This window comes from Typopeltis vanoorti, chromosome 12 (assembly GCF_054136105.1).
Source record: "Typopeltis vanoorti isolate ZY-2024b chromosome 12, IOZ_Tvanoo_1.0, whole genome shotgun sequence".
In the NCBI taxonomy this organism is placed as follows: domain Eukaryota; kingdom Metazoa; phylum Arthropoda; class Arachnida; order Uropygi; family Thelyphonidae; genus Typopeltis; species Typopeltis vanoorti.
Genome location: NC_143560.1, coordinates 52,186,398 through 52,214,300, shown reverse-complemented (window position 1 = coordinate 52,214,300; position 27,903 = coordinate 52,186,398). Strand labels below are relative to the sequence as shown.

General features: G+C 37.9%; 1 protein-coding gene across 4 annotated transcripts in view; it reads left to right on the top strand.

The window, feature by feature from the left end:
- The window catches only part of faf (ubiquitin carboxyl-terminal hydrolase-like faf), a 1,099,079-nt gene that overhangs the window by 991,935 nt on the left and 79,241 nt on the right, over positions 1-27,903 (top strand). For all 4 annotated transcript variants that reach the window (XM_090401226.1, XM_090401227.1, XM_090401224.1 and 1 more), the window contains 2 exons: positions 8,343-8,403; positions 27,442-27,610. In XM_090401226.1, the coding sequence (XP_090257352.1) occupies positions 8,343-8,403; positions 27,442-27,610 (230 nt within the window). The remainder of the gene's footprint in view (positions 1-8,342; positions 8,404-27,441; positions 27,611-27,903) is intronic.

Below are 27,903 nucleotides of genomic sequence, written 5' to 3'. Positions count from 1 at the left end.
GAAAAAAAACAATGACCATTGTTTTGACATGTGATTTTTGCAACCAGACTTTCTTCTGCCCGATGTTCCATGCCATTCCATGCTCTGGCATTGATAGTTTCTTTTTTTAGGGAGGTTATCATCCCTCTTTATAAAGCTATTATTTGGCTGCATCTTGACTACTGTGCACAATTTGTCATCTGGGTTTCTTGGGGATCATGCAGTGTTGAAAACAATTTAGAGATAGGAGACAAAGCTCGTGCCGTCTGTGGAATGCTCCCTATGAAGACAGGCTGAAGGTGTGGGGTTCCAAAGTTTAGTTCGTAGGTGTAGAAGGAGGGGGACATGATAGTTCTCTATTCATCATGTATTTTTCAATACATGATGAATAGAGAACGAGCTCAGGGTCATCCCTTGAAATTCTGTATCTTCTTCTTCTACAGCTTCTCCCACTTAAGTGGGGTCACTGTTTCTTATGAGTCTCCTCCACACCTTCCTGTCTTGGGCTGTCACCACATCCAAGTTCTTCATCTTCAAGTCCTCTTCTACCAGCTCCCTCCATCTCTTCTTTGGCCGCCCACGCTTCCGCCTTCCTTGCACATCCATCTGCATGACCCTTCTTCCCACATATTCGTCCTCCCTCCTCATCACATGACCAAACCATCTCAACCTTGCCTCCTGTATTTTCGCTCCTAAGTTCGTAACTTTCACTGTTCCCCTGACATAGTCATTTCTCAGATGATCCTTTCTGGTCACACCGCACATCCACCTAAGCATTCTCATCTCTGCTACTTCCATCCTGCTGATGTTATTTTTCCTCAGGGCCACAGTTTCTATAGCATATGTCATAGCTGGCCTCACTACTCTCCTATAAATTTTGCCTTTCAGATTGATCGCCACCTTCTTATCGCATAACACTCCAGCCATCTCCCTCCAGTTCCTCCAACCCGCTTGTATCCTGCATCCCACTTCCTTCTCAGCTCCTCCATCTTCTTCCACTGTTGAACCTAAGTATCTAAAGTCTCTCACCTTCCTGATGACATTTCCTTCCAGCTCCAGATCTGTCTCCTGGCCACCGCCCACTGCGCAACACATATACTCTGTCTTACTTCTGCTCAGTCTCATACCTCTCTCTTCCAGTACTTTTCTCCATCTTTCCAGTTTAGTTTCCGCTTCTTCTCTTGAATCTACACACAGCAAGATGTCATCTGCATACAACATTGTCCAAGGTGCATCTTCTCTCACCTCCTCTGTTACCACCTCCATCACAATATTAAACAGAAACGGACTTAATGCTGACCCTTGATGTAAGCCAACTGTTACTTGAAAACTTTCTGTCTGTCCCAAACAGGTCCGAACACTTGTCTTCACATTTCTGTACATTTCTCGCACCAACCTGACATATTTCTCCGGCACCTTCTTCTCCCTCAGACACCTCCAGACTTCTTGCCTTGGCACTCTATCGTATGCTTTCTCCAGATCCTTGAAATTCTGTATGAATGTGGTTATTAAGGGTGTGAGGATTAGGTTTTTTGCCTGAAGAGTGGTGAATGAGTGGAATGGATTGCCAGAATTAGTTGTGAGTGTCCCGATAGTGAATGAGTTTAAGGAGAGGTATGATAGGTTTTGTGTCCAGAAAAGTTACTGTGTAGAACCCGGGAATACTGTAAACGGCTCATACTATGCAGATGTTTTACGGACATTGGTACAGCACGTCAAAAGGAAGCATCCATTGCTGAAGAATGGCTTCTTATTGCACCACGATAATGCAAGGCCACATATTGCTGGTTGTGTAGTGGACGTTTTGCAGAAGAACAATCGTGGAAAGCTTCGCATATCATGTTAAAAGTGTCCGATGCCGATTTATGCACACAAAATTTAATCGCATAACGCTGTTCCAAGGACGCTTCCATTTCGACGACTGTGGACCTCCTACAATGAGTCTTTTGACTCCATGGAGATGATAATAATAATAATTTAGTCTCACATAAATTGCATTGCATGGGACGTATGGAGATTAGTTTCAGGCCATGAAAACTTCCACTAGATTTCCCATTCAGCTTTTCACTTAAACTGTAGACCCTCTGTTCATACTGGAATAATGTTATTTTGGACTGGGATGCAGAGTCTAAATTCAAAGAAGCAGTAAAACAGAGTATAATTGAATGAGGAAATTAGTATGCTTTCCTCAAAAGGAAAAAAGTTTAAAAGTTCTGTATATACGTAGGCTGTTCAATAAGTTATGACTATATTTATACAGAAAACAGATTACCTTTAATCATCATCATTTACATGGTCTTTTTTGAAGTAACTACCGTGAGACGCGATGCATTTGTTCCAACGTTGCGTCCACTTCTTAAACACATGTGAAAGTCCGTTTTTTGAGAGTTCTTTCAAACCGCCTCTGCAGCTTTTACACATGCTTTGTTGCTTTCGAAATGGTGGCCTCTTAGTGGTTTCTTGAGCTGAGGAAACAGCCAGAAATCGCACGGTGCGAGATCAGGACTGTATGGAGGGTGTGGTAGGATATCTATGTTTTTCTTCTGCAAAACGTCCACTACACCACCAGCAATATGTGGCCTTGCATTATCGTGGTGCAATAAGAAGCCATTCTTCAGCAATGGACGCTTCCTTTTGACGTGCTGTACCATTGTCCGTAAAACATCCGCATAGTATGAGCCGTTTACAGTATTCCCGGGTTCTACAATGTGTTGGTCAACAATGCGTTCGTAGTCAAAAAACATGGTCATAACTTTACCAGCCGATTTTACAGTTTTTGCTTTCTTGGGGGTAGGTGAAGACGGATGCTTCCATTCACTGTTTTGTTGATTCATTGTAGGGTCGTAGTGATACAACCAAGCTTCATCTGCTGTAATGATGAAACTGTTCAGCCATGATTGAGTGAACACTTCCCACAGAAATATTCAGGATAACATGCAGCTGGCATACTGTAATTCTGCGATCTTCCTTGATGATAATCGCTGCTTGTTGATCATTGTCTCTGTGATGGACGTTAAAGGTCTTCCCCTCACGTTCAAGATCTTCCACATTTTGCCTTCCATCCTTAAAAGTTTTATGCCAGCGGAAAACACTTGCCCTCGACATTGCTTCATCGTGAAAAGCTTCGCATATCATGTTAAAAGTGTCTGATGCCGATTTTTGCAAATGCACACAAAATTTAATCGCATACCGCTGTTCCAAGGACGCTTCCATTTCGATTACTGGTCGCGGCTCGTAGGCGGGCCGAAACAAGCTTGTGTTTAGTCATGTGACACTGGCACATCAGCCCGTATACGCCATCTAACATCCTCTTTTGTTAATACAGACAGCAACATTTCTTTATTCCACAGAAATTAATATTGTGATGAGTGGTTTCACGACAGTATAATTGGTCTTAATACTTAGTGAACAGCCCTCGTATATATATATATAGAGAGAGAGAGAAGCTGGTTTATAGCAAACCAATGCAATGGAATAGAATGCAGTGACATCATCAGAAACATCTGAATAGAGAGAGAACTGGAAAGGCAAAAACAAGTGGAAGAAAGAAATTTTTAAATAAGAATAGAACAGCACTCGGCAGATAACCCTTCAGCTGCATTGATCAATAGACAGTTCACCAAATTTCACCAAGAATGGGTTATCAGTTGTATCTGTGCATATATTGAAAACATGTCCACCACACAAAAACACTATGAACATCTGTGTGAAGACAATAGTACTATGGGAAACTATAAACAAGCAATATCCTTGGTGAATTTTTTTCAAGCATTTGATAATGTCTGGCATCCCTGTCTATTTCACATCCTCCAGCAAATTGGGGTTAGTAAAAGGTTACTATTCATCATTAAAGGAACCTGTGCTAATGCAACCACTTACCTCATAGTCATTGAATTCCAGTCAGAATTTAAAAAGGAATCAAGCAGGGTTGTACTCTTAGTTCCTTCCCCTTTGCATTGGTTCTGGAATCTTTTTTTTTTTTTTTTTTTGCAGGAAGATTTGCAGAAGCAAAAAAGAAGAATGCGAGGGGAGAGTTTGTAAGTCTGGTGCCATGCTACGATAGAGGCAAATTGAGAAGTAGGATGATGATGATAGCTAATGAATCGATGTGCAGAAGGAATGATGTAGTTTGTGGACCCATGGCCTGAGTTAGATGTACATTAAGATTAAATATCAAAAACTGCACTTAAATGATTTTGGAGACTTAAAGAGAACTTTGTTCACTGAGAGTGTGGAAGTGCAACGTCAGTAAAACAAAAGAAATTATGGCAGATGCAGGCAAGTGTATGTGAAGGCACCCATGAAGTGAATGAGTGTGTGAATGAACAAAAGATGAGGAATGTAGTCTCTCAGGCAACAATATTGATTGGGATATTTGATTCAAGATATAAAGGTGGTGAGTGGCCTAAGGGGATGCTACAGTTTCTATATACTAATGCCAGAAGCATCGAGAATAAGAGAGAAGTTTTTGGCATTGGTTGCTGCAGCCTCACCAAAAACTATAGGCATTAGTGAGACTTGGCTAACAGTAGATGGCATAGTTATGGGGATAAAATGTGATGAATTTAGTATTTTTGGAGAGGATAGATTGGGGTGGGGGGGGGGGGGGTATTGATGATGATAGCAGATGAACTGCAGCCAACAAGAGTTGGGGTCAGTTGGGCAGATGGCAATTCTTTTTGAGTCAATTTGGTGTGAGATTGAGGCCAATAGGACAAAATATAAAAACAGATTAGTACAGTAAGTGCAAGTCGAGTAATTATTATGGGAAACTTCAACTTTGGAGACATAGATTGGAAGGAAGAAAGGTCATGTTGCAGGAAGAAAAGGTAATTACTTCAAGCAGAACGTAATGGAGGAGATGCGGTGCACGAGAATGTTTTATCTAGTTATAGGATCAGAAGACTTGTCCATAACTAAGGTGTGCCATAGAGCTCTGCTGTTTAATTTATACATAAGTAATATAGGAAATAATTTGAAGGGAAATAATTCAGTTGTTTGTGGACATTGTAAAGTTGGGAAGGGTTATAGTTAATCAAGGTGACATATAGAACCTACAGGATGATTTAAATAGGCTGACAGTATATGTAAAACATAATGGTTGTCAATTTAATGTGGAAACTTATGCATTTTGGGATACAAAGATTATAAGCTGCGTACCACTTTGAGGATACTGTACTCCAGGAAATTGATGAAGCCAGTGATTCAGAAGTAGATAGGAATTGAAGTTTAGAGGGCATATTGCTAAAGTAGCCAGGGTCGCTTACAGTTCTTCACTTGGTTATTGAAGAACACACTAACAAACAGAGAGTAGGGAGTTATCATTCCTTTTTGTAAAGCATTGATATGACCACATCTGGATTACTGTGCTCATTTTTGGTCACCTGGGTTTCTTGGGGATGAAGAAGTGGTGGAAAGGATCCAGAGATGAGTGACCAAGATAGTGAGTGGTCTGTGGAATGCTGCCTATGAGGATAGATTGGGGTTCGTGTTTGGAAAAGTTGGTTGATAGTCAAAGGGCGGGGGGGGGGGGATTAGAAACATTTAAGTTACTTAAAGGATTTAGTCCATGAGTTCAAAAATTGTGATATCGGCTGTCCTACCTATTTGGCAAGCAGGCAAAAATCCTAAAGAAATATAACCTTACAACCACTTACAGACCACATAAAAATTGGATTCTGTCATCCACTTCACCAAAGACACCATCCAAATTCCCTTGGTGAATCTTTTTCAAGCCATAGTAGGAAAGTTTGCAGCTACCAGGTCCCTTGCAGCTGCAACTTTCCTACTATGGCTAAACAGGCAGGACAACCGATGTCAGAATTTCTGACCACATGAACTACACTATATCCTGTTCCACCATTAGAGCCACTCCGGACTTGCTGACCTTGCTTTGGACACCCAACACAGGATATGCTGGAAGAAGACCGCTCTATTGCACCATAGCAAATACAAATATAAGAGACTATTCCTGGAATCTGCCTCAGCCCTAAGAAACTTTCTGAACCTCAACAAATTTGGGTGTATGAAACTTCCCCAAATTTGAGAAGCACTCATCTGCAAATCTTCTGCCCAAAGGCCAATACCAGCCAATTTAGCCCACTAGTGATGCCATTTAGGACTCTAGACCTGATTCTGGTTGTCTTTCTTCAGCCTTCTTTACCCAGTGTTAGTGCCTGTGTGTACAGGTCATTGTTCTGTGATTTTTGATAATGGAAATGTAACATTGCTGAAATACCAGAAGTATTAATTAAAGTTATTATAATTAATATTCAGTATATGTTGTAATTTCCTGAAAAATAATAGTTGTGAATATATCAGAATTCTCTCTGGACCAACTCCTAAGAGAAACTTTCACCATACTTGGAATTCCTTTCTCTACCTATCCAACATTACTAGTTCAAGAACTTACACACAAAAACATTGAAACTTTAAAAGACTGGAAAATTGGATCACTCTCCTTTTCTTCTAAGGCCATAGCACTTAAAACCATAATATTCTCTTCTCTCACCTGTACATAAATGTTACAGAAGCCAAAGATAACAGTTATATGTTAAACTGCAAATTTTATGGTCTAGTTGATACCAGAAGTTAAAATGGAATTTCTTCAGTAATCAAAGAAACAGGGAGCCTAGGACTTCCAGTATTCTGTTATTTATGCAATACCAAATAAATGATTACATTTGAATAATTGAATAATCTTGGCTCTTTAACAATCTGATCAAAAGCCAAGATTGTTGCTGACTACTGCAGCTTTCTATTAATAACAGCAAAACTTGGTGTAAGGAAATTATTTCCTTGTTTGCCAAGAACTTCCACAGTTGGATGCTATAATGACACTGTGTTTAAAGCTCACTGTAGTTCATAGGATACCCTAACAGGAGGAATCTTGATTGGAGAATTGCATATAGTCATTTTCCAGTAAATCCCATAAAATTTTAAATCCCTTTGATATTGGAGATTCAGTTTGTGACATCTGTTACAGCATGGAAGTTGGAGAACATGTATTGTGTAGCAGCCCTCTTACCCTTCATATTTGGAACAGAACAGGTTCTTTTTTTTTTTTTATGCAATACCCCCCCCTCCCCACACACACACACCTGTCAGCAATGGGAATAAAATTTTAATATTTATAATTAATGAATTAAAATATCATTTATGGAAACTTAGGAAAAATCATGCCTTTGTAAATGACTGATATGACATGCAAATTCTTTACAATATTTTATTATTGAAATTTTATATATTTAGAAAGAAGCATTCTTAGTTCACTGTGGTCTTATGGACAACTGCAGCAATGACTGGATAGCAATCTCAGGCAGAGAAGGCCAACTCAAGGCTAGTTAACTGGATACCAGTCATCTCTGGATTTTAGTTTCAATTGATCATTTAGTTGTGCAGCTGAATAAAACTAAAAAAAAGAAAATATGGGGGGGGATAACCTTTGGCTATAGGATGATATAAAGGAGCTGAGGCCTTTGTTTCTATCTCTCCTCTATCAATATTTTTTTTCTCCTAACACTATCAGGTTCTCTTGGACTTCTACACTACTCTAGGTCTATGATTAACACCCCTTTACTTTTTCATCTCAGTGAAGATCAAAACTGGTCTGGGTAATGACCCTTCCCATAATGCATAACAATATACACATCTTGAAGGAAGTGTGCTTTGCATTATGGGATACCAAAGCAATTGATGTGAAATCTCTGTATACAAGGTGGCCTAGGCATGAGTGGCCTTACACTTGGATAAAGGTTTAAATGAGAATATAATTTCTTGGCAAGTACACGTGCAAGAGTATGTAGGTGGCTATGGAGAAAGATGGAATCTTTGAATTCATATCTTGAAGAATGATGGCAGCCAGTTCAGCAGAGTAGCACCCATGAATAGCTATTAAATGATGTATTGCATAAACAGGAGTGTATAAGATAGCAGTTGGAGAGAGTTGATGAGAGAAAGAATTTGTTAAGCAGATTATCCTTTTTTTTTTTGGATACTATTAAGCATATTTAGGGAGATTTTGAGTGCACCACCCTAAATGTGAAAACAGTACTCTGAGTTCAGGTAGATCTGAGATTTATTTTTTTCAAGTAACCATTACTTATTATCACAATTAATACATTTAAAGCAAATCTCAGTCCTGTGGAAGTGGATTTGGATATCAACATTTAGTCACTGAGTTAAGGGTGATAACATTGAATTCATTAAAAAGCAAAACTCTAACTTCATGAAAGAGGATTTAGCCTCCAGCTTTTATCACTAATTCTATGGAAGATTGAGCACAATGTTGTTTTATTTTTGTTTCTGTTTTTTAGACTGTTTTTTAAATGTGATTAATTTTAATTAATCTTTTTTTTTTTCAGTTATGTGAAGAAAATTATTGAAGATGCTAATAATTCAGAAGATACAGTGAAACTTTTAAAGGTAATGTGTTTGTTTCTCTAAATGCAGTCATTCCTTGACTTACTATGTATGCGACGCGTGACCACTCGTGCTTACAGTGCTCATCCCATTAACTGGTCACAAATACAATTTCATGCTTCCAATCTATGAACCATGCGTTATTGCTGCCTTCAAGGCATATTATTTAAGAAATACTTTTGCGGAAAGAATATAACATATTATACAAAGAATGTAGATTCAGCATGAAGTGAGGAAAGAACCAAGCATATGAATGGTGATTCTGAGAAGCTGCCGAAAACACGTGTTCATCCATTGACAGGATTTGACAAAGCATTATGTGAAATTGGTGACATGATAATACTGCTAGCTAAAAAGTTGGAAGTTAACGATGGAGATGTACAGTTGGTGCAAGCTCTGGAAGAATAACTCTCAAAGGAAGACCTTAGAACTAGATGCACAAAAAGTTGCAGGAAAAGAAGAAGAGAAAAAGGCCAAAAAAGCATAAGAAGCACCAAAACTTTTTACAGCAATATACTGGCAGAAGTGTTTGTCCCTGTTAATAAGACAGTTTGGTTGTTTGTGGAAATGGACCCCCCCCCCCCCCCAAGCATGGAGAGATTCAGCAAAATAAACATAAGGAAGTTGCAGGCTGCAGTTGCTTGCCACAGTTATGTGGCAACTGAAAAGAAAAAAATGCTACGTGTGCAGACTAATTAATTTGGATGCAATGTTCAAATTTTTAAAGAAACAGCCACTCCTGCTGATATCTCACCTCAGATGATGACCCTAGACCTTCTGCAGTAAGTTATACATTTTGTGAATCATTGTCCAAAACACTTTGTTGCAATTCTGAATTTGAAAAATTTGTTGTTTACATAGCCTTTCTTGCTTCCTCTGATAAATCTTCCAATTAATAAATGTGTGCATAGTGTGATAGGATATTTAGAGATGATATTGATAGTTGGAGGTGTCAAGAAAGAAGATGCTAATGGCAGATAAGTCAAATACAAATGATTGCTAAGGAATGGTAGGAAACTAGTGTAGTACTCTATTTGGGACTGTGGTGAAAGATGTGAAAATGGAGCAGGTGTTAAAAGTATGTCTGAGAGGAGCAGCAATAGTAAGAGTGGCTAATTCTATGGAGAGGAGAGAAAATGCAGAAGAATTGACTGTGGTGGCTGGAATAAATGATTTGCAATGAAGTATAAATGAGGTAGCACAGGATTTGTAAGTGTTGCTAGAGACAGTGAAACAGAAGAGTGAGAGACAGAGAGAATTGTTTGCCAAGGTATGATAATGGAGAAAGAGAGAGATGAGGAAAAGAGCAATGACCACAAATGATGTGATAGCTAGAATGTGCAGGAAGTCTGCATTTAAGCGAGAGTGTGTAGCCAGTCAAGAAAACAAAAAAACTAGGTGGGTGTAAGATATTAGAATTGGTGCGAGATAATGGACCAAGTAAGACAAGATTAGAATACAGAGATGGCTTCAATGAAAGCAACAGAGTCAAAAGACTTGAATAATGGGGTGTAAAGCATTGTAGGATGTAAAAGGGGAACCAGGTGAACTCTACTGTGCTTATGCACCAATGCAAGGAGTAATAAGGGTGCAAAGTTTGTGGCCTTCTTGATACAGTTAATCAGTCTACAAATCTTTGGTGTTAGTTTGATGTCATCATTAACAGAGTATGACATACTCATGAGAATGGAATGTGATGGTTATAGCATTTTTTGAAAAGGTAGAAAAGATAAAAAGAGAAGGTAGAATATTTGTGTCCTCTCAATGTGGAACTCTTGAAGAAAGCAATAATGACAGTGGCTTTGAGGCCATTTGGTAGGATGTTGCTATAGGCCAGGGATTGCAGATGATGATTCTGAAATGTATAGATAGAATAGACTGGTGAACAGCAGGAGGGTGGTAATAATAGTTGACTTTAAGTCAACCATTATTGTGACATTAGTACTTTTTACAGTATCTCCTGTACACTTCTTAAGGTATATATCATTACCAACTTTCTGTCAACAGTTTTCGAATAAAATATTGGAGAAGTTAGACAGAGGCAGAAGAATTCAGGATTGGGCAAATGGGAATATAATACTCAGTGGGGCAGCATAGTTTCCTGAAGAGTAGGTCCTGTATAGTAATTTTCTTCACTTCTTATAATTAAGTGACAGTTGAGTTGGATAAGGGAAGTGGCTACATAATGATACTGCTAGACTCTGCAAAAGCATTTAACAGAGGATACCACACATGGAACTCAGTTTCCTAAAGTGCAGCAAATGAGATAGATAGGAAGTTGATATACATATATATATATACAGGAAAGTGACTGTCAGACAAAAAAAAAAAAAAGTAGTGTATGAAGGGTTTCGATCCATGAAAAGACAGGTAATTAGGCAGTGTGCCATAGAGCTTTATATTTGGACTGGACTGCTGCTATTTAATTTGTACAGTATAGTTGAGGAGGGAAAAAAAATAAAACATTCCTGACCTTTGATGCTCCCTTCAGTTCATGCACTCTGAGATATGGCATTTGACCTGCATTCACATCAATAGAAGAGCACGTGTAGATTCTGCACCATTACATTTAGCTGTTGCAATGGTGTTGACATTCGAAGAAAAGATGTTTATTTTTGAGCATTATTTTTATAATGCTTACATGTTTGTAAGCATGACTATTAAATTATTTAAAGAATTTGCAACGTATAGTGGAATATTAATTAAAAAAAGAAACTTTAGTGAATACTTCCTATATTTCGGCAATGTCACATTGCCATCTTCATGGGAACATACAAATATGACACGTGCACGCAAGAACTACAAAAAGCAAATGAGGCAGAAGATAAGAAACTACTCTTGTTCCTAAAGTCCTAATGGTGTCCTCTAGCCTACTATATTGGGTTGTCTTCTCCATTGGGCTGATGTTCTCATGATGAAAATCTCCCAAATTTGTTGAGGTTTGGAACGTTTTTAGAGCTAAGGTTGATTCTATGAATAGTCTTTCATACTTGAACTTGCTGCGGTGTATTACTTTGGCTTTCTTCCAACGTATCCTGTGGCGGGTATCCAGAGCATGATCTGCAAGCCCTGAGTGGCTGTACCGGTGAAACCGGATGTAGTCTTTGTGTTCTGAAATCCTGATATACGCTGTCCTGCCTGTTTGGCCAAAGTAGGACCGTTTACAGCTGCAACGGACCTGGTTTACCCCAGGTAGGTCCAGGGGAAGTGGTTGGTCTTTGGTAGAGCGGATAAGGGATGCCAACTTTTCATATGGGTTGTAACAAGAAGTCAGGTCATATTTTTTAAGGATTTTCATTATTTTTTCCAGGGTGCCCGGATGTAAGGAATGGTAATAGATTTAGTGTAATCTTTATTATGAAATGGGGAGAGAGAGTGTGGTTTACTGGTTTTAATATTTTTTTTGGGTTGTAGCCATTAACTAAGCAAGTATTAAGGATGTGGTTTAGTTCAGTAGTTAGAGCATTGTCATCTGGACAGATTAATTTTGCCCTGTTGTATAGTATTTTAATAACCCCATATTGTTGTAGAGGGGGGGATTTGCTGGCGAATGTATCTAACTGTATGGGTGGGTTTTCTATAAACAGAGAAAAACCAAGGATCCATCATGCTGGCGAGTGATTAGAGTGTCTAGGAAAAGGAGGCTGTTGTTTCCTCTTTTTCCAAAGTGAGCAAGATTTTGGGGTGTGTTAAGGAGGAGTGGAGTGTAACTGAGCCATATGGCCAAATAGTGGTTTTTTGTGGGGCTGAGTTTGAGGCTTTCTCTTCAAAAGTCTCCATAAAGAAGTTGGCCAAGGGTGGGGAAAGTGGTGAACCCATGGCTGTCCCCTCTATCTGTTTGTGGAATTTTCCTTACCAAACGAAATAGCCTGAGTTCATTGTGAACTGAAATAGTGCTGAAATATCGGAAGGAAATTTAGTTTGGATGAGCTCTAAGGTTTTCTTGAGTGGGACATTTGTGAATAGGGAGGAGATGTCAAAACTGACTATTATGTCAGTATGTTGGAGTGAGAGGTTTTATATACTGGCTTTCAAGTGGGCTGAGCTTTTTATGTGTGATGGTGTGTTGCCAGTATAGTGTGTGAGCACTTTAGATAAATGTTTGGCTAATTTATATGTGGGGGAATCAATGCCATCCACTATGGGACGTAATCGCACATTTAGTTTATATATTTTTGGAAGTCCATATAAACGGATTGGGGGGGGGGGGGGTTCTAGAGTCAAACAATTTTAGTTTGTTGGTAACTTCCACAGGCCAAGAAGTGACCTTCTTAAGGAGCGTATGGAATGTTCTAATTTGAGAACTGGTAGGATTATATTCAATAGGGAGGTAGGTAGCCCGATCTAATAATAAAGCATTAAGCTTACCTGTGTGGTCCTTTTGGTTGAGAACCACAGTGGTGTTACCCTTATCTGCTTTGGTGATTATTATTCCTTGTTTTTCTTCATTTCTATTAGAGATATATATATATATATATATTCGTCTTTGGATATGTTGATTTTTGGTGGTCTTGCTTTGATGAGAACATCGGCTACATCAAGTCTTACATTGTTGCCAATATGGTTTGGAAGGTTGCGGATACCATGTTCTATTTGGATCATTATTTCCTCGGCAGGTATTTTTTTAGGCGATAAGGCGAAATTGTGGCCACGTGCAAGAGCGGTGAGTGCTGCAGGCTTCAAAACAACGGAAGAGAGAGGTTGACTACAGTGTTGAGTGGTTACTGTGGTACGGAGGTAGAGTTCTTTTTCAGGTTATCAAATTTCTTGATGTGGTAACTATGTATTTTTTCAAATTCTTTTGTTGCCAAAGCGCACAAGACATCATAAAGAATTGTCCACAGGTCATTGTTCAGCGTGCTTGAAAGCTCCACCTCTAGTGCCTGTAAAACTTTGTTTTCGTCAGCTAGGGGAACACATGTAGCAGTGATTTGTTATCGTAGTAGGGCGAAGCTAGCGCAGTTATAAATCCGGAGAGCCTTCTGTGAAGAGAAACGGTGTTAAATTTAACACAATTTGGGATTACCTCATTATCTCAGCAGCGTTTTAGGAAGGTCAAACGATTTAGTTGTCTAGATATCCTCAACTTCAGTTTGCCATATTGGCGTGCCATGCACGCGATGGAACCTCCGCGGACGATAGTAATTCTTGTAGAAAGGGTTATATGTTGGTAACATGACTATTAAATTATTTAAGGAATTTGCAACGTATAGTGGAATATTAATTAAAAGAAACTTTAATGAATACTTCCTATTATGATTATTAAATAACTTAAGGAATTCACAACGTACACTAGAATATAAATTAAACATCATCATCATCAGCTAACGCCTTTTTATTCCGGTATACGGGGAGTAGGCGAGGCCATTTAGCCCTATCTAACTTTTGGAGACTGAGTGGGCAGTTCAATCTCCACTGGTACCAATCAGAGATAGATGGCCCAAGGCTGTAACTAATTAAGCGGTACTCAGTGAAGAGAGACGGCTCAAATGTGCCGCCATCTCGTGGTCCCTAACCCTAACACAATATATTTAATGTCTGAAATAATGTGGGTTCTACGGTTGATTTTCTTGAGTTTACAGGACGAAAAACCCGAGTTTCCGGGAGGAAAAACCTGCTTGCCCGTGCCAGAGATCGACTAACTCGGGAACCGGTCGAAAAAAGGCTTAGAAAAATTTCCTCTAGTCGCCAGCTAGACTCGAAACGAAGTCTTCCTTCGTGCGGCCAAGCGCCGTGGTTGGCAAACGCCACATCCACTAAGCTACACAGGCTCCTTTAAATTAAACTTTAATATATATTTCCAATATTTCAGCAATGTCGCGTTGCTATCTTCATGGGAACTTAAGATAAAGACGTGCATGCAGGCACTACACACATCAAATGAGGATGAAGCTACTGTTTTTCCTAAAGTTCTGATGGTGCCCCCTAGCGGGCTATATTAGGTATTCTTGGCCGTTGGGCTGAAGTTCTCCTGATGTATGTTTCCCAAATTTGGGGCAATCTCATGCATCTAAATTTGTTGAGGTTTGGCATGTTTCTTAAGGCTGAGGCTCATTCCATGAATAGTCTTTCAAATTTGAACTTGCTGCGGCATATTACTGTAGCTTTCTTCAACCTTATTCTGTGGCGTGTATCCAGAGCATGGTCAGCAAGCCCAGAGTGGCTGTACTGGTGAAACAGGATATAGTCCTTGTGTTCTGAAATCCTGATATTCACTGCCCTGCCTGTTTGGCCAAAGTAGAACAGTTTACAGCTGCAAGGGGACCTGGTATACACCAGGTAAGTCTAGGGGAAGTGGTTGGTCTTTAGTGGAGTGGATAAGGGATGCCAATTTTCTATATGGTCTGTAACAAGAGGTCAAGTCATGTTTTTTTAGGATTTTGGTAATTTTTTCCAAGGTGCCTCGGATGTAGAGAATGGTGATGGAATCCCACCAACTCACAAATTAGAAAACTCCATGGGCCCGTTAAGAAGGTCACTTCTTGGCCTGTGGAAGTTACTAACAAATTAAAACCGTTTAACTCTAGGCCCTCCCCCCCCTTATATATGGGCTCCCAAAAATACATAAGCAAAATGTGCCATTACATCCCATTGTGGATGACATTGATTTCCCCACATACAAATTAGCTAAACATTTAGCCAAAGCGCTCACACACTATACTGGCAACACACCATCACACTTAAAAAAACTCAGCCCACTTCAAAGCCAGTGTAGAAAACCTTACACTCCAACATACTGACATAATGGTCAGTTTTGACGTCTCCTCCTTATTTACAAATGTCCCACTCAAGGAAACCTTAGAGCTAATCCAAGCTAAATTTCTTCCCGATATCTCAGGCCTATTTCTGTTCACAATGAACTCAGGCTATTTCGTTTAGCAGGGAAAATTCTACAAACAGATAGAGGGGACAGCCATGGTTTCACCACTTTCCCCACCCTTGGCCAACTTCTTTATGGAGACTTTTGAAGAGAAAGCCTCAAACTCAGCCCCACAAAAACTATTTGGCTTCGTTACGTGGATGATGTGTTCACTATTTGGCCATATGGCTCAGTTACACTCCACTCCTTCTTAACTCACTTAAACAACCAACACCCCGAAATCTTGCTCACCTTGGAAAAAGAGGAAAACAACAGCCTCCTTTCCCTAGACACTCTAATCACTCGCCAGCCTGATGGATCCATGGTTTTTCTCAGTTTATAGAAAACCCACTCATACAGGCAGATACATTCACCAACAATCCCACCACCCCTCCTCACAACAATATGGAGTTAAGACACTATATACAACAGGGCTAAACTAATCTGTTCAAATGACAAAGCCCTAACCACTGAACTAAATCACATCCTTAACATTTTCTCAGCCAATGGCTACCCCCCCAAAAAAAATCCAAAAAATACTAAAACCAGTAAACCACAACCTACCTCCCCAAATTCACAACAAAGATTAATCTCAATCCATCACCATTCATTACATCCGGGGCACCTCAGAAAAAATTACCAAAATCCTAAAAAAACATGACTTGACCTCTTGTTACAGACCATATAAAAAATTGGCATCCCTTATCCGCTTCACTAAAGACCGACCACTTCCCCTAGCCCTACCTGGTGTATACCAGGTCCCTTGCAGCTGTAAACTGTCCTACTTTGGCCAAACAGGCAGGACAGCGAATATCAGGATTTCAGAACATAAGGTGAAAGAAAGCCACAGTAATACACCGCAGCAAGTTCATATTTGAAAGACTATTCATGGAATGAGTCTCAGCCCTAAGAAACATGCCAAACCTCAACAAATTTGGATGTATGAGACTGCCCAACGGCCAAGAATACCTAATATAGCCCGTTAGGAAAAACAGTAGCTTTCTTGCTTTATGCTCATTTGTTGTGTGTAGTGCCTGTGTGCACGTGTTTTTATCTTAAGTTCCCATTAGGATGGCATCGTGACGTTGCCGAAATATTGGAAATATATATTAAAGTTTAATTTAATTTATATTCTACTATATGTTGTGAATTCTTTAAGTTATTTAATAATCATGTATAACCAACATATAAGCCTTTCTACAAGAAAGAATACTTCCTATATTTCTGTAGTGTCACATTACCATATTCATGCGAACACACAAATATGATACGTGCACGCAGGAACTACAAAAAACAAATGAGTCAGAAGATAAGAAACTACTCTTGTTCCTAAAGTCCTAATGGTGCCCCCCTAGTGGGCTATATTGGGTTGTCTTGGCCGTTGGGGCTGATGTTCTCATGATGTAAGTCTCCCAAATTTGGGGACGTCTCATTCCCCCAAATTTGTTGAGGTTTGGAATGTTTTTTAGAGCCGAGGCTGATTCTATGAATATACTTTTGTACTTGAACTTGCTGCAGTGTATTACTTTGGCTTTCTTCCAACGTATTCTGTGGGAGGTATCCAGAGCATGGTCTGCAATCCCTGAGTGGCTGTACTGGTGAAATCGCTCGCCAGCCTGATGGATCCTTGGTTTTTTCTGTTTATAGAAAACCCACCAATACAGGCAGATTCATTCACCAACAATCTCCCCCCCCCCTCACAACAATATGGGGTTATTAAAACACTATACAACACGGCAAAATTAATCTGTTCAGATGACAATTCCCTAACTACTGAACTAAACCACATCCTTAATACTTTCTTAGCAGTGGCTACAACCCAAAAAAAAATATTAAAACCAGTAAACCACAACTCCCCTCCCTCCCTCCCTCCCTTCACAATAAAGAATACACTAAATCCATCACCATTCTTTACATCCGGGGCACTTCGGAAAAAATAACCAAAATCCTTAAAAATATGACCTGACTTCTTGTTACAAGCCATATAAAAAGTTGGCATATCTGCTCTTATCTGCTTCTCATCCCTTATCTGCTCTACCGAAAACAACCACTTCCTGGACCTACCTGGGGTACCAGGTCCCTTGCAGCTGTAAACTGTCCTACTTTTACCAAACAGGCAGGACAGCGTATACATCAGAATTTCAGAACACAAAGACTACATCCTGTTTCACTAGTACAGCCACTCGGGGCTTGCAGACCATGCTCTGGATACCCGCCACAGAATACGTTGGAAGAAAGCCAAAGTAATACACTGCAGCAAGTTCAAGTACGAAAGACTATTCGTAGAATCATCCTCAGCTCTAAAAAAAATGTTCTAAACCTCAACAAATTTGGGTGCATGAGAGACTGCCCCAAATTTGGGAGACTTTCATCATGAGAACATCAGCCCAATGGCCAAGACAACCCAATATAGCCTGCTAGGGGGCACCATTAGGCCTTTAGGAACAAGAGTAGTTTCTTATTTTCTGCCTCATTTGCTTTTTGTAGTTCATGTGTCATATTTGTATGTTCCCATTAAGATGGCAACGTGACATTTCCAAAATATAGGAAGTATTCATTAAAGTTTCTTTTAATTAATATTCCACTATTTGTTGCAAATTCCTTAAATAATTTAATAGGCATGTGTTACCAACGTAACACATAGCCTTTCTGCAAGAATGTTTGTAAGCAATTTGTTCATCTTTTTATAACTGTGCCTTAATCGAGAGATTCCATCATACCAAGAGTGTTCTGTCAAAATACAAAGGGCATCCGGAGAGACCACAAACTGAACTCAAATGAGAATCACAGGCATGTGCTGGAAAAAAGTGTTACATCTCTGAAACACACTCAACGACGAACATTGGCAAAACTTTGGATACTGAGGCAGCCACTACTAAGAATCCTTAAGGAGCTGGGTGTCTTTTCAGACATCATTCAGGTGAGTTAGTGTTTAACAGCAACAGATTATGCTGCCTAGCAGGAATACTGTGCATGCGTGCTGGCCAATGTCTATGAAGCTCCACCTTCTTTCATAATGTCTGGTTCTCGGATGAAGCTCATTTCCATCTAATTGGTCATGTAAACAGATGAACCTGCAGGTTTTCTTGGTTTCTATAGACCTGAATTTGTCCAAGAGAAATCTCTTCATAGCAAGAAGATCACCGCATGGTATGCAGATTGCAACCATGGCATAATTGAACCCTACTTCATTAAAGAGAATGATGTAACCATGACCTTGAATAGTGAACGCTACATCGAGAATGTGTTGGTTCCACTCACCCAGGATTTGCATAGGATGTGTCATTTAAAAAACATTCCATTTCGTGCACAGGTATTCCAACAGGACGGAGCAACCTGTCACATATCATGTGGTTCTAGAGCCTATTTATCAGAACACTTCCCTCGGAGGCTGATTTCGAGGTTCACAGAATTCCAGTACCCTTCATGTTCTCCTGATCTCACATTTCTTGACACCTTCGTTTGGGGTATGTTGAAGGAATAGGTATTCCATCATAACCTGCCTTCAAACATTAATGAACTAAGGGATAAAATTACATTGAATGTGCAGCAGATGTTCCAGCTCTTGTTCTCCAAGATAACCAAGAATCTTTGCATGCACTACAAAACCTGTATTGAAAGACAAGGTTTTTAGCAGGTAACCTACCATTGTTAATGCTTTATTCGACCAAGATTCCACCAATATGTGGATGTACATATTGTCATGTCAAACATATATTTCTTTGTTAATAAACCCATTTACTCCATAACATATATCATTGTGGATATATCATAGTATATCATAGTACTTTTTTTGCACCATACTGTACATCAGTGATATCGGAAATGATTCAAGAAGAAATATCCATTTGATTTATAAGAACACAAAACTAGATAGAGCAATAGTTAATTTAAAGGTGATATAGTGATTTTGCTAGATGATTTGAATAGGCTAGCAGCATTGGGGGGGGGGGGGGGGGGGAATGTTGGTTTAATGTAGCAAAGCATAAGGTTATGCACTTTGGGATGAAAAGATCAACTATGTACGACATTGATGGCAGTGGACTGCATGTAATTGATGAGAGGGATTTGGATGTAATTGTGGACAGAAAGTTGAAGTTTAGATGGTATATTTCAACAGTGGCTAAAATGGCACATATGATTACCTGGAGACTGAAGAATAATGAGTTTATTATCCCTCGTTATAAGTCTTTGATGAGATCACATCTAGACTACTGTGAAAAAATATCTCTTGAGTTTCCTTTCCTTGGGGATGAGGAGTTGTTATTAAGGACCCAGAGGTGAATGACCATGAAACAGGATAGGGACAAGTCTATGAAATGCTGCATATGACCATTTGTCGGTTCCAAAGTCTAGATAATAGATTAGAAAAGAGGAGGTATTAGTAACACTGACATATACATTATTAAAGGGGTTAAAATTTTTGAATGCATGATAGGAAAAGAAAAAGTTTATCTCTGAAAATTGTGTAAATTTGTTAGCAGAGATGTGAGAACTAGATTTTTAGCTTGAAGAGTTAGTATAGAGTGCTTTGTTGGTGAATGAATTCAAGAAGTACAATAGGCATTGTGTGAATATTGGCTAGCATAAGCCTCTCATGATGAAAGGAGTCTTTGACACCATAAATATGCCTAAAAATTAAAAATTGTACTTTAAAAAATAAAATCCTTGTCGGACAATACTGCATGGACTAGCATGCTTTGTCTACAGAATTTAAAGTTCAGTGAAACATGTTAGATGGTCATTCATCCTTTTGCTATTCACCTACCAAGAATAAACTCTGGACATTATAGTAAACAGCTTTGTTCTCACATCATGTCATAACCTTCCAGATTATACTCCAACCTACCATCTTTTGCTATGTCACTTAAGGAAGTTGCTCTTCCTATTCTCAATCTACCAGCATGCTCAGATCCCTCCATGTGAGGCACCTGTTCTTGTTGAAGGAGAACTCCCAGTGGTGGTACTGGCCCTTTTTATTCTAATTTTTTTTAATGTTTCATTCCTATATTATTTGCTCTACTTCTTCTTCTGTCTTTTTTACTGTCGTCTTCCAGACCACCATCACTGGGATCCAATTCCATGTTTGCTATGTGCCTCACACTACTTTGGCCTCTGCTTCAGCAAAACAGCCAGTCCTGGATAGCCCATTCAGGATCAGTCAGCTAGTGGATTTGCCTGCAAGGGTGTCACATAAGTCTCCTTCACCATGGTCTAGGGACAGGTACCAAGGCTTGCTTTGGTGCATGTATGTAATCCAAGGTAGCATCTGCATTCCTCTTATTAGCACAGTCATTGTTCACCAGTAGTAGGCATTCATGTGTGGCTCCACAGTGGATGGGGAACTCTTGCATTGAATCAAACCCTTCCTGAGAACAAATAATTTATCATCCTTTTGTTTATCAAGACCTCAACAAATCCCAACCATTAGAAACCATAGAATATTTAACAGAAAACTAAAGTAAAAAAATTTAAAAAAATACAAACATAAAAAGTTGCAAAAAAATACACCACTGTTCTTAATCTTACATTCCACAGGTGAATGTCCAGTTGTGAAAACATCACTCTACTCTTCTTCATCCAGAAGAGTTTGGAAGGGTTAACAGGATTCCTAAAATGTGAAAAGAACTACATTCAGGAGATATCCTTATAGAAGCAGCTACAGTATGACAATCAGAAAAATTACTCTATGCAACATCTGTTGGAGGAATAAATTATGGTTACCACTCACAAACTTTAAGCTTTTCTAGAAGCACAATATCAGAGTGGGACCTCCTTAATGTTTCCAATGAAGAGATGTGCTCTGCACTCAAGGACCAAAGAGTGACAGCCATAAGAAGAATCCTTATGCATAGGAATGGGCATAGAGTTTCCAAAAGGAACCATCCCTGCATTCAATAAACCAAAATCACCAACATCTGTTCAAAGTAGATTATCTCAATTGTCTAATAAGGCTCTATATTCCAAACCTTTTATAGTGCTTGAAATGTAAGAAATAAGGTCATTTCAAACTGCCTGTCATGTGTCAGGGGCGTACAAGATATGATAGTACTACATGAAAAATTTACATCATTACTAACTTCCTATCTACAATTTTCATCCAAATCAATCTGTTACCTGTCAAAATTCCAACATTCTCAGATCTTACATTTCTATCTTCTAAGGTACTTTTTACCATATCAATCCACCTATATCTTGTCTTTCTCTGGGTCTTTTTTCCTGCCAACCTGGCAATGAACACTTGTTTTGCTAATTTTTCCTCTTCCATTCTGTTTAAGTGAACCACCTGAGATTAGCTCTGCTAACACATTCCTGGATGCTAATAACATCAAGTTCTTTCCTAATATCTTCATTTTTAATGATATTGCCATTGATGCCATCTGTTCTTGCCCTAATCTTTCTCAGGACTCATACCTGCGGCCTCTAGTCTTTGGCCAAGTGTTTTACTTCTAACCCATCTCTCAGATCCATAAGTTAAAATTGGTTTGAATACTGTCTTGTATACAGCTAATTTAGTGTTTTGGCTAATTTCTCTCTCTCTTATTCCATATAAATTTATTCAATTGACCATACCAGCTCTGTTGATTCTGTAGTCTATTTCCATATTTAATTTACCATCTTCACCAATAATTGTGCCTAAGTAGCTGAAATATTTTACTTGTTCTATAGGTCCTCCATTCACAACACAGTTGATATTTTCAATGCTTCTGCCTATTTTCATTGTCTTTGTCATGTTATTGCTGACCTTCATACCAAATCTATTACAACAGTTATTAAATTTAGTCAGGCAGACGTATACAATCTTCGACGTGTACTGGATTTATTTAGAAATATAACATCATCCACATAAAGTAAAGAGCTGAGATTAACATCTTCAATTTTGATATCAGGTTTAATGCCACTTTCCTTCATAATGTGATCGATATAGATAATAAATAACAGAAGGGATAATGTACATCCTTGTCTGACACCAGATTTAACATCAAACATCTTCCTGTATCCTTCTTCATGTTTAAACGGTGATCAGAATACATAATGCAAATTATGGAAACAACTACCATATTAGAGTAAAACTTTAGTTTAATATAAACCAAAATAAACACTCAACATTTCAACCTTCACATTAAGTTCATCATCTAAAGTATACACATATATATATATATACACAAAGAAATAAGCTGTACTACAATCTACATGGCATGCTGAAGTTACTGACCAACTGTTACAACTATTGGCCTGACCTCTGGTGGAAAAAAATTTGCTCTAATGAATAAGCAATAAGCTCTTAAACAAGAATTAAAAATTATTAGCAATACGTTTATAAATAATGGCTATAGCAAAAATAGTATTAATAAAGTTCTTCATAAAACTTCATCAAAAATATAGATTACAGTAAAATCATAAATATCCCATACATTATCAGAAAAAAATTAATAGAATCCTACACCATTATAATCTTAATGCCACTTTTAAACTACCTTTGAAATTAAAAAACATATTCAACTACCCTAAGGATCCTCTCCCCTCCCCCTTTGCACATCTTGGATGTGCCAATGGGAGAAGAGGATCCTTAGAAGAGTTGAATATGTTTTTCATATGCAATAGATTTTATTGCACCCTGTAACTTACCTTATATTGGGGAAACTGGATGTACAATCCCTATCCGTAAAAAAAAAAAAAAAAAAAAAAAAAAGCACTTTAACAATTTTGGTGAAGCAGTCCACTCAGATCACTCTCTTAACACCTTAACACCCTACACCAAATTGATTAGAAAAGTACTTGCTTATTACGTCATACAAAAAAATTTAAAGAAGCCTGTGAAATTTTGATTAACCACCCCTATCTTAACAATGATGGTGGCATAAAAATCCCAAGAATGTGAATGGCACACATTCAGTGCACTTAGTTTCCAGCAAACCTGACTTTGGGATTATAAGCAATTTTCCGCTTTTATTGGCCACTATCCATATTGGCTGTCATTTATATGTATACTTATATAAGTAGTTTTTTATTTATATTTATTATTTATTAATTTTTCCCATTTTGTAAACATGTTGCTCTCCAGCTTAATTTAATTTGGTAACCTAATAGAATAATAGGACTCTAGCTTTGATGTAATAAGGTTTATTTTCCACCAGAGGTCAGGCCAATAGTTCTAATGGTTGTCAGTAACTTTAGCATGCCATGTAGATTGCAGTACAGCTTGTTTCTTTGTATATATGTGTATACTCCACACAAGATAATGACCTTAATGTTAAGGTTGAAACATCGAGTGTTTATTTTGGTTCATATTAAACTAAAGTTTTACTCTAACACGGCAGTTGTTTCCATAATTTGCGTGATGCATACTCCTGTACTTCCTTCAATTCTAACTGATGACTTTCATCTCATATAAAGACTAAGTATTGCTTGATATAATATCCCATTGACACTGTATAACTGTAGTGTTTTGAATAGCTTTCTCTTGGCACCTTTTCATATGCCTTTTGCAGGTCTGCAAAACTTAAATACAGATCTTTGTCATATTCCCATGATTTCTCATCTATTTGTTGTAAAGTGAAAATCTGATCCTGACAGCCTCTGTTTGGCCTGAATCCAGCTTCTTCTTCACCAAACATTCCTTCCACAATCCTTCTCAACTGTTTCTGAAGTATACTTTGAAGTATACTACTGAAGAAGACTTGGGTTCGAGGTTATATGGTGAGTGGTCGGTGTAATTTAGTGCTTGTGTAAAATTGGTGATTTTTGGTGTTTTTTGTGCGTTTTTCCTTAGAAAATTGGTTTTATAGTATATTAGAAAGATTTTCGTGTTTTTAGAGTATTTTGTGTGTCTTTATAACATATTTTATTGGGGCTGTCGCCGCTAGAGGGATTCGTAGTGTGTAGTGTTCGTGAAAGCTCCGGATAAGATAAGTATTATTTTCAGTTATCATTGATAAATTTATTTAATATTGCGTAGTTTTGTTTGCCTTGTGTCTCTTAGTGCATCTTTTTGTGTGTTTTTGGTGTGTTATAATTTGATAAAATATGTTGCAAGTAAGTAAGGCTCCAGTACGAAGGAAAATGGCGGCCAGTAATGATGGTTCGCCATCTTTATCAAAGAATGGTAGTATAAAAGAGATGATTCAGTGTACTAGCTGCGAAATGTACGCTTTGCAGAGTGCAGTGGAGTGTGGTTAGATGATAATAAAGGAGTGAATGTGTGTAGAAAATGTAGGGAGAATGAGAAATTGAAGAGTATTTCGGATCGTGAGGACCTATAGGAGTTGCCAAATGGTGTGCCACCCTTTTTTAATAAATTACTCTGGATTTAGAGAAAGATGTTGAAAGTTTATTTTTCACTTGGTTAGAGTATAATAAATTTAGTTTAATCCTTTATAATAGGTAGAGATGACCTGCGAATGCTTCTGCCTGGTATCTCAGCTTGGGCCTGGCTCCCACTGAAGAGACCTCAATAAAGGTCGAAACTAGTCTGGGTAGTGTCCCTTCCCTTAATGCATAACTTTAGACATATCCGCAAGGAGATGTGTTTTGCATTATAGGAGATACTGAGACAGGAGTGTTGGTACCTTGCTCCACCTTTGCAACGAGTTGCCCTGGTGTTGTACCTCCTTACCCCCAGTCCTGAAGATACTTTCAGGCGCAAACTTTGTTTGCTCACACTTGGATAAAGGATTAAACTAAATTTATTATACTCTAACCAAGTGAAAAATAAACTTTCAACATCTATGCAGTGCAGTTGCTGTAAGACTTTTATACCTCCATATTTGAGCATTTCTGGTCGAATATCATCTATTCCAGCTGCCTTTCCACATTTCAAGCCTTTGATGGCTTTTTCTACTTCAAGCATATATGTGTATTCCTGATTGCATGCCTGTTGAGTGTTTTTTACTATTATGTTGTCACTTATTGTTTCATTGAGCAATTTGTCAAAGTAATCACTCCATACATCAAGGATATCTTTTTCACTAGTTTTCATGTCACCTTTATCATCTCTAATTCCTTTTACAGCACTCTTTCTACCATTTTTGAGCCTTTTCAACAGCCTCCAGAATATCTTGCCACCTTCCTGATATTTATTTATTTATTTTCTGTGTTCTTATCAAAGTCTTCCCATGACTTTTGTTTAGCTAGTTTCTTACATTTTTCTCTGTATTCTCTAAGAGCACAAGCTGACTTAATTGCCAGGAACTTTTGATATGCTCTCTTCTTTTACTTCACTGCCTGTTTAACTTCCTATGTCTACCATGGAGTTCTGATTTTTTTATCATTGCAGAAAACCTCACCACATGCATCTTGCTGAATCAAACAATGTTTTCTTCACAATTTGCCACTGAATCTCCAAGGTTTGGTATCTGATTTCAAACTCTTTCATTTTTTCTTGAATAACGTTTGTGTATTTTAGTCTCCAGTTCACATCTGAGAGATGCCCAAGTTTCACTTTAAAACTTCATACGTGTTCTTATTTTCAATATGAAATTCAATTTTATCCTGCTCAAGATTAAATGGTGATCACTTCTAATTTCAAATCCTCTGTACACTTTAGTGTCCTGAAACATTGAGTAAACATCCCTATCAACAATAACATAGTCAATGGGACTCTTCTTATTCCTTGCTTCTTCTCTCCATGTGAATTTATGCACATTTTTCTGTTTGAATTTTGTGTTAGTTATAACCAGTCCATGTCCTCAGCAGAAATCCAACAGTATTTGCTATTATTATTAACTTTGCTCTTTTCTCCAAATTTTCCCAAAATATTTTTGTATGTCTGATAATTATTTCCTACTCTGCTATTTAGATCTCCAACAAGGACCAACTTTTCCTTTTTCATTGTGTCAGTTGCTTTCTCTAAAGCCTCAAAAAATTCCTCTACTTCTAAACCTTAGTAGCACTTTCTATGGGACCATAGGCACAAATAAGTCTCATTGTCCAGTTCTCCATTCTCATATTTGCCCACATCACTACTTGAGACTGCCTACCATTCAAGCAGATTAGTCTTGTATGTAGTGTTGAATATTGTGCCTACTCCTTCTTTTCTTTGATTGTCATTGTCTGAATATAACATTTTGTATTTATTGTTCAGAAAAATTCTCACCAGATTTTGTCTTTTTGTTTCAGTCACCCCTATAATGTCGATCTGGTACTTATCTAATTCCTCAGCTTGCTCCATTTCTTTGCCATTGAGGCTTCTTATGTTGATAGAACTGATCTTGAACTCTGGTGATGTTGAGTTGAGGTGTGTTTCAGGATTTGTTGCAGTAGCTGACTTTTCGCTGTTTGCCCTAATTCCCTGTGAAAACAATGAGGGCCTTGTTTAACCAGTCGACACTCCAGCCTGCATGAAATTCTTTTATGTTGGACCATCATTTTATAATCTGGCTTAAGTCAATAAGAATACAATTTGGTCGGCTAAATCCCAAATTGCCAGTCCATCCTCATTCGTTCAGTATCCAGCACCCAAAAAAGGGCACTGTTCATAGGACTTTAACTTTATTTATTCTATCTCATTTCTTCCACTTAATGTTTCTTGTTTTTATGTGCATTATTGCGATTTCAACATTGTATTCCTGAAGATGTCTCTGTGACTGAGACGAAATACTGAATCAATTAAACCTGTTGTTTAATAATTTATCTTAGTGTTATAAATTATTCTATTAAACTGCAACATGAATGTAAACCAATAACTATGCCTAAATACTTGTTTACTAATTGGTTTGAACCTAACAGGGTGCACCACAAGAAGGTGATGATTGGACGTTAGGTCAGAAGCCCTGGTCGATTCTCTGCATTTAAAGGCTATGTTGAGGTCTCCTCTCAGTTATACAGCTTTGGCCCTTAACCATCTCTGGTTTAGTTTATTGTCTAAAATATCAATTTTCATCTTAATTTTTATAAAAGGAATTTTTTATTGTCTTATTTAGTAGGACAAAGTCCATTAATTTTAGTAATTTTATTGTTTATATTTGTATTTTTGTAATTCAAGCAATTTTTTTTTTTATGTGGGTCTTTAAGTATGTTATCTTGAAAATTTGAAAATTTTGTATGCTTGAACATTTTCTTATCCAAACTTGTCATTTTTTTTTCATTTATTGTCTTAATATATTGTTCATTTGATATATCTGAACACAGAATTTTATTTTTTTTGTTATGCTAATAAAACAATTTTTGCATTTCAATTGCAGTTCTGTAGCTGGGAAAATCCACATTTCTCCTCCATTGTATTGAGCGAACTCCTCTGGCAAATTGCTTATTCCTACACTTATGAATTAAGGCCTTACCTTGATCTTTTATTACACATGTTGGTGTTAGAAGATAGCTGGCAGAAACATCGGATTCATAATGCTCTAAAAGGTAATTAAAATTTCATATTTTTTTAAATAATGCAGTTAATTTGAGCTTATTTATGCTTTCCTGGGGAAGGTCATTTTTTTTTTTAAATTGTAAAATATGAAAAATTCAAATTGATTTTTTTTTTACGTTTATCTTTCAGTTCAATAAAATTAATCAGGGTTAAAAGTAATAGTTTTAAAAAAAGTTAAGACTTTATCTATTTATCAGGGAATTTTGATTTCAGGTAAAATATTTAAATAACTAGGATCTCTTGCAAATGTTTATATTTGAACCATTTCTTAGAGTGGAGCTAG